The 14,295-nt window shown below is 35.4% G+C and overlaps 1 protein-coding gene across 1 annotated transcript in view; it reads left to right on the forward strand.

Annotated features, from left to right (window-relative positions):
- The first annotated feature begins 1,017 nt into the window (after nucleotides 1–1,017).
- LOC121411305 (guanine nucleotide-binding protein G(q) subunit alpha-like) overlaps nucleotides 1,018–14,295 on the forward strand; it is a 59,153-nt gene continuing 45,875 nt past the window's right edge. The window contains exons 1-2 of the mRNA XM_041603958.1: nucleotides 1,018–1,466; nucleotides 10,341–10,525. Of these exons, the coding sequence (XP_041459892.1) occupies nucleotides 1,349–1,466; nucleotides 10,341–10,525 (303 nt within the window). The 5' untranslated portion in view covers nucleotides 1,018–1,348. The remainder of the gene's footprint in view (nucleotides 1,467–10,340; nucleotides 10,526–14,295) is intronic.

Here is a 14,295-nt window from a genome sequence, read left to right on the forward strand (position 1 = left end):
ATTTTTATTTGTACTACGACCTAGGCCTGTGTAAAAGAATGAAATAAAATGCAAATATAAGAGTTACAGAGTATAATTACAATTATTTACAGGGACCGCGGAACGGTTTTCAGTGGCCGGGGGGGGGGGGGGGGGCTGACCATGCAAATAATCAAAATCATGTTGTCTTTTTTACGTTTCTGTACACGGTTTCGAAAAAAACGTGTGTGTGGGGGGGGGGTGGCTGTTCGCTTCCGCAGCCCCTGATTTAACGGAGATAAGAATATAAGATGCATATAATAATTGTCAAGTTCCCGAAAAGGGTGAGCAGTAAGTTTACTTTTCTGTCAGTTTTAATTCTGTAGGTCCTATTCTGTTTCTCTGTTATTTTTCAAATAAGATTGGAAACAAACATCCGGAACCATCTTTAGGAATTAACATATTTAAAGGACATCGAAATGTACAAAATATAAACCCCGGGGTTAACCCCCTGTAGGGTAGGCGAGTTGGTGGAGTGGTAGAAACAATTCTTCGGAAATACCTATGCTGGGAGGATTTCTCGCATTTCAGATTCAGAAAAGATGAGATGATCAAAATGCGAATCGAAGTACTAGTAACTATTACTTTGATAATTCATAATTTCCAAATTATTCTTATAAAATAATGATACGCTCAAACCTACTTTTGGTCAAAAGTACAAATTTCTTTTGAATATGATTTTGAAAGGAAATGAATGGGAAAATCTCGACATGTGTATAGTGTAGCGCATGGGCCGTAGAAGATCGTGTGCTCTTGTACGAATTGGCCATCCCATAATACTTCTTATCAATCCTATTTTCGGACATTCCATCAATGATCCTTTCTATGGGTTTGAGATGCATTTGCTATTGATTTAAACCTATAAGATGGAACAAATCTTTATCGTCAAATATCAAAGTACTTAAATTATTTCTTTTTAATAGATAAAATGAAATTCTATCACCAAAAGTGCTTTTTAGTAAGAAATTATGCAATATATGGTAATTTCCGGAGGGGTATCTATGTTTCCCATCACCACACCCAACGTTGTAGGTCCCTTTCGGTTCTCCTGGCAGCGGATTTGTAAAGGGAATTACCGGGTCATTCAGGGTGCTACATTACGCTTAGGGGGCCCCGACCGGACACCCTTGCCTTCTTCGCACTCTATGGGATAATTTTGGCAAGAATTGGACAATTTAGTGGATGGCTAACCTGTCAGAAAACCGCCATAATTGCGTACTTGGTGACGTTCATTTTCAGTTCTAAGCTTGATAGCATAGCTTTGCATAGGCGCTGTGTACTGTGCAGCATACACACCGCATAGACCTGCACACATTACACGGCCATCATCATGGCTTGTTGTCTCAGCGAAGAAGCGAAAGAACAGAAGAGAATCAACCAAGAAATAGAAAAACAGCTACGAAAAGACAAACGAGATGCACGAAGGGAGCTCAAGTTACTCTTGCTGGGTGAGTATGCGATACGAAAGTAGGATATGCCCAATTGTTTTACCCCATTTACATCTTGATACCAATATTACCCATGTTTCAATGCAACACAGCATACATTGCCATTGGGTTTACACGGTATGGTCACAGTGCATCGGTTCGACTCGCGGATGTGCCATGTAACAACAAACGTGTGGATGCTACATGTAGTCCAATAGGCCAATGAATAATAAACATGATAAAAAGTACTTATAGATCTACATGACACAGCAGCGATGACGAGATGACCATGATGACTTGTGGAACAGATTATGGATTATACGCATTAGGCCTATATCATGATTATGTCTACTACGACTACGTGTAGATCTATCCATCTTCAAAAGGTAGTTGATGAACATGATGGACGACGTGTGTGGCGTGGCGTGTCATGCATGTGGACAGACAGTATGGCTTTTCGCTCATTTTGAAAGTGCTAGAAGTAAAACCAGCACCAGCCCAAGGTGTACCTGTTGAAACCTATGTCATCTTGACGGAGACCAACTTTCACTATTGTGATTGATGTGACTGAAATAATTACCTGGCACAATGAATTGGAATTTCGCGCCAAGACCCAGACCCATTTGCAATACCTGTTGACATTGCTCAGAATTGTGTCACAATTTTTTATATGCTCATGGACATCTTGACGTGTACATATTACATGCATGCCTTGGTTCTTGTAATACAATTCATAATATCCTCGCCTAATTCAATCCTTACTAGGACAAAATAAGTGTGAATCTAGCTTGACCATTTGAAAAACATAATAAACAGCACCATTCTCTGAATTGTTTATCTTGGAATTTGTATATTTTCTGTACTTTTACTATTGAAATGAAAAAATATTCTGACTAATAATATTAATTAGCATAGTATAAGAAAATTTCCAATGGGATTAGATGCATTTGATTGTCACACCCTCTTTGTGTACAAGAATTTTGTCCAACAATGCATTGCAAGCAAGAACCGTGGTGGCATGTATTGCATGTGCTGGTAATCTATCAGGAAGAAAACTTCTGTTGTATGTGTATTTTAGTTCTGATCATTTAGTACAGTATGTATCGTTAAAGTCTATTCTGTATTCATTGTACATGCACTTTGATTGTTTGTGTATTCAGAAATAAAGGTGTTTGAAACAAATTTATAACCAGCTTCAGTGTCTTTTTTTTTTACATTGAGGAACCCATTTCCTTCTTAATTATGCCAATATTGATTTCATTAACTAACAACCATTTACACATCAGTATTCGCATTACCCATACTTTTTTAATCAACAGCATTGGTCTCACAGATAAAACCCCATTGAATAATAATAAAAATAATAGTAATTAATGTAACTGATCAAGCGTCAATATACACTTTACAAATTGCTCAAGAGAGTTAATCAAATATAAAGGTTTTGAGCAGATTCCATAGAGATACATGTACAAGTTTGGCTGTCTAAGCATTTCCTTGTACATGTATGTAAATTGTAAATTCTTTGTGTCCTGGCTTATTTTAAGAAAGTAATACAGGAAGAGAAAATAAGCAAAAAATACTGATTGCTAGATTTCTTAAAGCTTCTCTTTGGGTTGAATTCACAAAAGGGTCATACATGTATTTACCAAACACCATTCTTAAATAGGAATCAGAAGAATATTCCAAGTGTATAAAGTACTTGTGCCATAACCTTTTAATAGCTTTGTTTGATTTTAAACCACCTTTGTGAATTCATCCCTTTGAAATTTTGTAAATTTCTCTAAAGCTTAGTGTTGGCCTTTCCCAGGCCATTTTTGTATATAGTGAATTATTTACTTTGTGATTGTTGATGAAAATCTGTGGTTGATAATTCTGAAAGATTAAAAGAAAGTAATATTTTTCTTTTTGATAGTAAACTAGTACTCAAGCTTGTTATCTGCTGAAAATTTGAGGTCTCCATCTTTGTAGCTTTATAATATTCAATCACCAAACTTGAAAGATGTGTTCAAAGGATGTTATTAAAGAAAAAAAATACTTCTGAGAGAGGGGATAAGAATCAATGGATGGGAAAAATTAAAAGGTCAATACACTTTTTGTTAGATTGGAATGTTACTTGGTTAATACTCCAATATAATTACCATCTAGAGTATCATTGATTACAGCTTTAATCTAGTCCACCCCAGGAAATTTTTATTTGAATCAATAGAGAAAAATCCAACTAGCATAATGTTGACAATTTAATCAAAATCGGATGTAAAATAAGAAAGTTAGGACATTTTAAAGTTATGCTTATTTTTCACAAATTGTACATTATTTCAATTTTTACAAATTTGACAAAGAGAACCAGCTTGACTGAACCATTATTGGTATTTTCACATATTCACAAAAAATTAAAACTTCTTTCACATTACCATGAGGAGAAGATTAGAATATTTTATATTATGAAATTAGAAAAAAGAAGTGAGTGGATGTCATCAGTCCCCTTATTTGCATACAGACCAGGGTATGCATTTAACTCTTTTGTTGTGAAATTAAGAGAAACTTAAGAATGTCAACAAAAAAATTCTTGCCTGCATAGCAGAGTGTGACTTACATGTAAAGGGATGGTCCAGGCTGGAAATATTTAAATCTCAATAAATTAGATTAGAATTCACAGAGCAAAAAGCTGAAAATTTGATCGAAGTCAGATAACAAATTTATAACAAAGTTATTGAATTTGAAAGATTTGCATTATTCCGGTGAAACGGTTCTGGTTCATGAAACTTGGACAGAAGAGTAATCAAGTATTAGTGAACATTCTGCCTGAGTTTCAGGTCACATGACCAAGGTCAAAGGTCAATGAACTTTGGCCAAGTGGGGGGGGTATTTGTTGAACTACCATGAAAACTTTAAAAGTTTATGGATCTGATTCATTAAACTTAGATATAAGAGTAATCAAGTATCATTGAACATGCTGTGCAAGTTTTAGGTCACATGACCAAGGTCAAAGGTCATCAAGGTCAATGAACTTTGGCCATGTTGGAGGTAATTATTGAATTGCTGCCATAACTTTTAAAGTTTATGATATATATGTGGACATATTGGTAATCAAGTATCACTTACAAGTCTTAAAGACATGATCAAGGTCAAGTGTCATTTAGGGCAACGTTCTCGCCAGGTTCATTCTGACGCTTGGCGGCGTGAAGCGACGAAAGCGGCGCAGCCGTCCGGTGCGTGCTTTGCACGCAGGAAGGTTCAGGAGGAGCGCGGTAGCTATAAAAAATATCAATATCGACGAGCTTAGATTGCTGCTAAATGCACCACATTTTATGTCTATTTAATGCTTCTCCAGCCGGCCACACAGCCATAACTGTTGCGCGAATTGCAATTGAAGCAGAAAGGCAAGTACTGATAACTTCAAAAAGGTCAAAGAAAATGATTTAAATTCAATCTCATTTTATACTTACAGTTTATAGATTTATTCACATCGATGACATCAATAAATTTACTCCATATTTCCCAATGTCTAGAGATCGCTACATCCTGAGAAAGTGCATTGATTTTGTGAATGCGTGTTGCTTCTTATATGTCAGTGACTGACTACATCTACGGATCGCATGCTAGCCCTTTGAGCTTGCGCCGCGCCCGATGGGCATCGGTATTCACTAGACGGGGTCCCCAACTTATGTAATTTGCATGTTTTGTTTTCAGATACTCACTGAAACTTTATCTCTCATAAAGACTTGTGTTGATGTATTCAATCAAGATTCGTTTATCAATGTCAGTTATTGCTATGTTCATTTGTATTGTTCTTTACTCACATAAAAGATAATGAATGTGCTCATCACGAGCGTGAGAAATATTTTTAGTCGTTCATAATACTTAAATATTACGATTTGTTCTTATTATAATTGCGATTTAAAATGTTTTGAAAGTATAGCTTTATCAACAGGAAAGCAGATTTCTATTCTTAAATAATACACTATGTAGGCCTACAAATACAGCGTGTGTGAAAGAGGAAGAGGGGGGTGTAGGATGGTCGAAGGGAGAGAGCGAAAGGGAGGGGTCGTGGCGTGGACAATGACAAGTGGATGTTGAGATCGTGTGTGTGGGATTGAAGAAGTTCTTATTCGAAGCGAATACATATTTATAGACGTGTCTATACTACTGATGACGGATGGATAATCTTTCTTTACATGTTTATTTTGGCGATTTTAAATTTCAAAAATATTTTCTTACACCATGAGTGGGAAGATCGAGGTACGTGATTCAATAAATTGCATCAGTTTTAAAGTTAAAGAAATTGCACACATTCCAAGGGCAGGAATTTGGGAAACCCGTTTTCAAGCACAATGATTGGCTCTACCCAGAAAGTGAATACTAATTAGATCACGTGCCATCAGCTTTGGGGCGTCTCGTTTACATTCAAACTCATTTCATAAATATCACCCACTTGCAGTAATTAGGCCGACGACGTTGGAAAGATAACTCTATATAAAACACTATTCCGATATAAAACACATAAATACATAAGTGAAATTGAAAAATTCAACGATATTCAAATTATACTAGCAACTCATGAGGGCGTGAACAAACGAAATATCCTCTGAAACGTTCACACATATCAACTTCAATAAATCGTACTTGAAATGAATTTATGTGAATGAATTGTCAATTCCACTTTGTTGAATGTGTACTTCTATCGAAATCTATTGAATCACGTACCCCTCCTGACCCAAGATGGATTTTCCAATTGCCATAAAGATTATGCAGCCACAATCACAGTAGACACATCCATAAATGAATATTAATTTCATTCGCTCCAAACATTGACTTCTTTTTGCCAATCCCCTCCCCCACAAAGTCACAAACATCCCTTTATTTTTTATTTACATTACCCACGACCACCCCCCCCCCATTATTCTCCCTTTCTCCCTTACACAATTTAATTTCAAATAATATTTTATTTTAAATCGTAGTTGTTAAGCAATTGTACAACAAATTCATGAAGCATTCACTGTGATGACTAAAAACATTCTCAGGACTGTGACAGGTGCGTTCATTATTCAATTGGCAGGCAAAGAGTAATAAAGAACAATACAAATTGAAATACACTGTACGTATAAACTCACATTAAAAATGAGTGGTAATATGATAAAAAGTGTGAATAATAATAAAGACTATTATGAAAATTATAACAGATTCAATGAATATCTGGAAAAAAAAACGTTCAAATTAAATTAGTTTTGGATCCCATCTAATTTTGGAAGACTCGGATCCCCGCGGATCAAGGATTTTGATGCCATGTGCAATTTGTATTCTGTATGTGGCCATGGCGAGTGCGAGTGCAGTGACACAGAACTTGGTAGACACACCGTCGCGAAATTAATTAAAACTTAACTGGTACCTCGCAAATGCGAGGTACCAGTAAACATCTTTGCGCTTCCTACAACAGAGAAAGAGAGTTAAATTGGGCCTCGAGTTGAGGTCGTTTGAACCCTAAATTATTAGGGGCGGTGGTGACCTTGACCCTGAATTATTTGCACATATTGGCCACATTCACAAATTCCCATGATATGAGACCCAACGGCATCTTCCCCCCCCCCCCCCCCCCCCCCCCGCTAGTACCCGGACCGAGCCGACTGGACTTGTTTACCTTCCCGTAGCCCTAGTCTTCAAACAGAAATATCAACTTTAGTGTCTGTTTTTTGCTCAAAATCACTAGTTTTTACCAAAGTCAGATATATCAGTTGCTTCCCCATAGTAAGCACGTGACTCGCAGCGTATTACACAGTGTGCTACCGCACATACGACACGAGCAACCACAAAAAAGTGGCATATTTTGGCCATTTTTTATGCCGAAGCCTTCCGAAACCATTGCCGCCCTTGTCTGAAATTATCGACTAAATATTCCGACACGTTTTTTCTACGTACACGTACTAGAGAGATGACGTCATTGTAAAAGATCACCTGACATTTGAAGTCACATCGGCCTATCGGGTATTTGCGCGTTCACTGGTAGGCCGGTATTCCGGCCCCTCGGGTTCAAAGGGTTAAGATGCTCATACAAGTAGACATTTATAAATATGCATGAACATCTAGAGCATATACAATGTATCACAAAAATTTGTATTGATGTGTAAATGCAAGGCCAATTGTCCTTATTTCTTGGTGATTGTCATTGATTGTTGAGACGTTCCTTTAAGATTTATGCATTGATTCTAAGAACACTACACTTGGGAATGCTTGAGTATTCAAATCATTGAATTTAATCTGTCTTCTCATCTTCGGTTATTGTGTTCAACATAATTCTGTTGGCAAACTAAAGTGAAATATAAATATTTTATTGTTTAATCATTTGTAATTTATGACTATTTTGAATACTTTTTCCAGAAAAATATCAAATTACATGTATGACAGACATTCATTCTCATGTCTACTGTCCACTGTACAGTATAACGCAGGTGCAGTGTGCACATCAATGTAAGTTGTACATGTATTGTGCATGTTGTGCAGACTTTATTACCTGCATTTGGTAGCTCAGATTAATGGCATTATGTACAACCTCCTTGATTTTTTTCTTTATAACAATTATTTTCCCCTGGAGGGGGCTGGTTACATAATTAGAGGTTCAGCTCCAAACTTGCAATACGGTAGTCCATGGTAAAGGACCACACACTTAATTTGGTAAATTTGAATCACATACTGTACATGTATTTGTCACTACGTTTTTTTATTTCATTTATTTTTATTTTCAATCCTGCATTGCTTACATGTATTTCAGACACATAATCCCAAAACCACACCGTCCAAAGAAATTCTTGAAGAGGTACATGTATTGTTCCTCTTTCCTAAGTTTACAACAACAAAAAATCATTAAAGATGGCTTCAGACCTCCTCGAACTTCATCAGTTCCAGGTATTTCTGATCAGGAAATATACCCTGATGGTTAATTTTGGTAGTGTGAAAGGTGTGGGGGGGCACTTAAAGTTTCCCAACCCAGTATGATCTTAGCATATCATTAAATTGAAATTGAAATTAAAACTGAAATTCATAATAACACAGGGGGGGAGAAATTATGCAGTATAGTACTGACTATTGTCAAGAATAATGCACAAGGAAATATATTATAGAGACTGTAACATGCAGATTTTAGGTTTTTAACTTTGTATGATGATATAAGATAAAAAGATTAAAAAAAAAATCTTTATGAATGTGTATCAGATAAATTAAATGAGTTGTCCATTGGTGGTCACTCCTTATGAATATCAGTCAATGTTACATGTATGATCTGAGATCACTTGTATGATCTCTTTGACGGCAAAGGCGAGGACTGCCTGACTGTCCTGGCATTGACATCACATGCGTCATCAAGTCATGTGATCACACATATCCTTTTTTCCGAGGGATGACTTTTGGCAAGTGTGAGAACTGCAACAAATTGTTATTTTTCCATATTTTTGCTCATTTTTTAAAGATTTTTTTATATTTTTCCATATTTTTGCTAAATTTGGAGAAAAATTCAAGGCTGGAATATTGATAAAGAGGGGTGTTTTGATGTTTTCAAAGCCTACATGTATGATAATTGGGCTGCAGGGACCCTTTAATCTATGAACATGGTGTACTCTGAAGTTTTGTTACATGTGACTACTGAATAGTTTAGCTATATTGTTAGTGCTTGGCAAGCTATTCAGTTATGCGATTGATTCATAAATTACAGAGGCCAAAGCTAATTGTGTTATATGCCACTCCCCATGGACGACCTTCAGCGATGGAATCCTACTCTGTTATATTATTGTAGATTAGATTTGTGTAAAGTGTAATATGTACTGTATGTAATAGAAATTGAGTGACTTCAGTTCAATATGAATTTTTGAAGTTGCACTTGATTGTATGCATATAAAGCAAGAAATGGCTTCCCCGTACAAGCTGTTCATGATCACGCACAGTAATTGTCATCCTGTATGGATGACAACAGATATAGTAATTTTCACTACAGTGTATTTCATTTCATTCTTTTGTAAGAATTCACATTTCTGTGCTTCTAGTAGTGTTTGTAGACTATTGCAATACTTTTGATATGCAATTAGGCCTGAGTTGTTACGTTTATATTGAAAAACATTTAAACGCTATTAAAAAATGGGCATGTATGGTTAAGCAGCGGGGGTAAAAAAAACCCTCCACTTGCGAAAATTTCATATTTTGCATCCTTAAATCTGTGAAAGGGCCATTTATTTTCTATATTTCCTTGAAGTTGTTTTGATTTAGTTGGAAACTATCAAGATAATGAAGAATACTCCAGTCTTTCTTGACTCTGAAAAATTGTTTTATGATGTGACACTCAGTCAATATTGTAGTCCCACATGAAGACTTGCATGGTGTTTCAATAATAAAATATAATGGAAAACGATTGTTGATTGTTTTATCGTTTGAATTGTTTCACACTCTGTCAACACTATGAAAGTTGACAACAGCAGTTAGTCCTAACAAATTTGCAATTTTTTGTTCGTCTGGGACAAAGCTGCTGTTTTCATTCACCAATTTTCGACAAAACTTTTCGCCATTGGTTGCTCAATGTCATGAAGGGATTTAACAAGACATTTTCTTTGTTCTTGGAATAGTTCCATGTGGCGGTATAAAAACTCATTATTGAAAGTAAGCACCTGAAAAAAAAATAGCCACTGGAAGGTTAAAATAGGAGTAGCTGGAACACAGGAACAGATGAAAATTAACCACTACTTGCTTTTTTTTGGGGGGGGATAGATTCTGTCCACATTGCAGTTTCAAGCCTTTTGTTTATCTACGGCTTTGTACACTTAAAATGTTGATATTTAATCTAAAGCAGCATCATGTGAAATCATTGATAGTGGTATTTATATTTCTCTGTTTTGTCTTCTCTTTACTCTCATTATTCAGGCACTGGAGAAAGTGGTAAAAGTACATTCATCAAACAGATGAGAATTATTCATGGGGCAGGTTACACAGAAGAAGATAGGAAGACATTCACCAAGCTTGTATACCAAAATATTTTCATGGCCATCAATGCAATGATCAGAGCCATGGACACACTCAAGATAGCCTATGGCGACCCTACAAATGAGGTAAATAAAGAGTTACGTTTGATACTCTCACTGGATAATATTTTTGGTGAAAAGCATACAGAGAATTACTGCTTATTTCTTCTTCAGAGCTAATCTTTGTTCAACTAGATTCTTCATAAGGTATGTGCTAGCAAAGGATATGATATGAGAAAAGGAGTTTCCGGTAAGTGATATGCATTTTCTAAGGATATACATGTAAAAGGTAAGTAACACTATTAGTGAACTTAGCGAAAACCATTGTCTATTGGCACCAAGAATCTTGCTATATTTATCTCACATACCTCTTAGTGCCCGTTGACAGATTAAATAGAAAAATTAAAGAAATAATGGAAAGAAAGTTTGAAAAAGAATTAATATCATTATTAAGTAAGATAGTTATGAGCATTTCAATGTTGATCACTTGTGTTTTGGAGAGCTTCCCATTGGCAATGTTAGTAAGATCTGTGATGTCACACTTGTTAAAGCCTGTGTATAGCTTTGGTAAAGGGTCAATAATGTGATTGATATCGAATATCATCTAATATGACAGTCTAAATGAAGCGTAGAGACCGTTAGATATTTTTCCAACTGCACTTCTCTGAGAAAATTTCAAATATTCAAATCTTGGATATATAGCGCCCTCTCTCGGCGATGCTTGTTTTAAATTAAAAAAATGGGCATTCAAGCACTTATCTTATAAATTTAGTGATTAGATATCCAAAAGTTACAGACAAAGAACATATCTTGAAAGTTTCAGCCCATTCCATGATTTGGAATAGGATTTAATTGAAAGACAAAAACACACAGATATTTTAATTTGATCGGGTGACCCGATCAAGTTAAATTTTCATGTAAAATCGCAAAATTTATCCTGTAAAACACATTTTCATTTCATATCCTCCACATCATAACTGTTATAGGGCATATCCACTCATATTAGCTAGCCATGAATTGGAATAGTGATAGGTGCATTTTGGTGGATTTACCAAAACTATACACAAGCTTTAAACTCCCCTATTACGTTTTTGGATATGGGTCTTTCCATGAAGGGCACAAATTGTGACATTTCAGCATATTAAGACCATATATTTTACTGGAACTTTGGGGCCATTTTGTGTAATTCAGCTTAATTTTCATTAAGCTAAATAGCAAAATGGTGTATAAAGCTGAACATGGGTGTCCGGGTAGCATCAGGATATTTACATTTGTTTCTAAAAGTCAAATAGTTGTAATGAGACTGACCAATAAATAATATGTACATTTACTTAAGTCAGGTAGCTAGATACCTTAGATATATGCATAGTTTCAAAAGAAAATTAAAAAATTATCAGTGTCCACATGTATGTAGCATTGGGAATTGTCACATTTGGTAGACACCGAATAGCATAGTGAAATTTTACAAATTTTCCTTTGAAAATAGAAGTTTATGCAAGGAAATCTGAGGTATTTAGCTACCTGACTTAACAAGTAAATATGCAAATTATATCAAGTGTTGGTCAACCTAATTGCCATATAACGACTTATAAGACCAAATGTAAAGATCCTGATGCTACAAGGACACTGTGTGCCTGTAACATCATCATTTTTTTGCTCAATAACTTCATTAAGTCTAAAAAGCCCTGAGTTTCCAGTAAAATGTATTATTATTTGCTTGGCATCACCTATGCCTGGGAAGCGAAAAGCGAACTGAATCACTATGACCCACAGGTCTCTCCTCCTGATATAACTGATTGGGGGGAGTGCAGGTGGACCACTAAACCAGGGTTTCCCCCTACTCTTACACGACTAGTGCAGTGGGTTCTTAACGTGCAAAGGAGATGACTCTCCTCTACCCAAGGCCTCCATTTAACATCCTATCCGAGGGACTGGGTGTTTTCCATTGTAACATAGCCTGCATCTATCAAACACGGGAGAGACGTTTACACACAATGCACTGGCTTCAGTTATCTGCCCGGGGTTGAATCAAACCCACGATCTTTGGTTTGATGGGCAGACGCGTTACCAACTTTGCCAACAACGCTCTCTTCTTAATACAAATTTAAAGCATACAAACAATAAATATGTAGTATAATTATTCTTGAGTTATGCTGAAATGAAACAATGCATGCCCCCAACTTTAGGGAAAGACCCATACTGTATGTCACTTGAATTGTTACTTTTATCAGTAGATCAGGTGTTCTTTTCATGGCAGCAAGATTTTTGCAAAATTTACGGTATATATATATTTTTCAGTGTAGAAAAGAAAAAGATCTATGTGTGTGACATCACAAATCATGGTTATATTGATAAAAAGATCTCCATCCCATTTGTGATCTCTACATTCAAATGCTCATACATTGTAGCTTTCTTATTGTTTGTCTGATTGTTGTCAATTTTTTTTATTCCATTGATCTTTTTCTTTGATTTTACTGTTTTCACACAAGCTAACTTGTTCCAAGGGTTTCATTCTTCTTTGAATGCAATTTAAACATCTATATTGGGTAGTGTACAAAGGGGAAAGATGTTTATGTGTGTCATAACAAATCATGGTAGCATTGCCAAGTGGAGGATCTCCATACCATCAGTGTTCTCTACAATCAAATGCTCATTGCTTTCTTTTTGTTTGTATGATTGTTTTCAAACTTCCATTTTCTTTTTCATTGATTTTACTGTTTTCACACAAGCTAATTTGTACAAAGGGGGAATGATGTTAATGTGTGACATCACAAATCATGATTGCATTGCCAATTGGAGGATCTCCATATTATTAGTGATCTCTATTCTCTACATTCAAATGCTCGTAACTTTCTTGTTTGTCAGATAGTTCTCTAACTTTCATTGACCTTTTCTTTGATTGTATGGTTTTCATCAAGCTAAATTGATCTTAGGGTTTCATTCTCCTTTCAATGCATTTAAAATGGTATATTGGGCAAATGTAATGCAAGTTTTCAGTATACAAACTTTGAAGGTATTGATTGAAAGATAGATGCCAGTTGTAATAATTTCAAAATTATTTTTGTACAGAATCCAAACATGTGCCAACGGATTCTGGAAGATATTGTGCAATTGCTGAGTACTGTAATTAGCAAAACAAGCATGACATTGGCAGGTTGTTTTTTTTCTCCAAACAATAATGTACACTGTCCCACATGGGCTTATCTGTGTTGGTGATCTTTAGTGTGATTGGTTTGCAGTTTAAATTCTAAATTTCATGATTTCACAAAGTTCATTTAATGTAACTGTGCTATATCAAGACCTTCGATAATATAGTGACAATCTTGGGTTTACAGACTGTCACTTGAAATCAGTGTCTAATGCAAAGTTTTATTTATCTTTAATACTTTTGATACAGCTTTGTTATTCAGTAATTATTATTTATCTGTGTTACTTATAATTTGTAAATATGTTTATAGTTTATAACACTGTAATCAGTGCTCTTTTCTGTAAAAGTGTTTTTGAAAAAAAAATGTTCATTTGATATAATTATCCATTAATAAATGATAAAAATTAAATCTCGCCTGAATTATCAATGTAACAACAGTGCTGACTTTAAAACAACTAAAATTTAAAAAATTGGGTTAAGAAGTGTAAAACACATTTTTTTGCATGTTTTGGGAATTGTGTTACCATGGCAATGGTAAATTATAGTAAAAATCTTGTGGCTTGAAGAACTTCAACCAATTCTCATGAAATTCGGCTTACATGTACATATTGGTCTTGAGGTAATTGGATAGGTAAGACATATTTTGTCAATGTGTTTGAAACTGCGTTTCCATGGTAACGACATATTACATGTATAGCAATTAACATCT

Source organism: Lytechinus variegatus, chromosome 3 (assembly GCF_018143015.1).
Source record: "Lytechinus variegatus isolate NC3 chromosome 3, Lvar_3.0, whole genome shotgun sequence".
NCBI lineage: Eukaryota > Metazoa > Echinodermata > Echinoidea > Temnopleuroida > Toxopneustidae > Lytechinus > Lytechinus variegatus.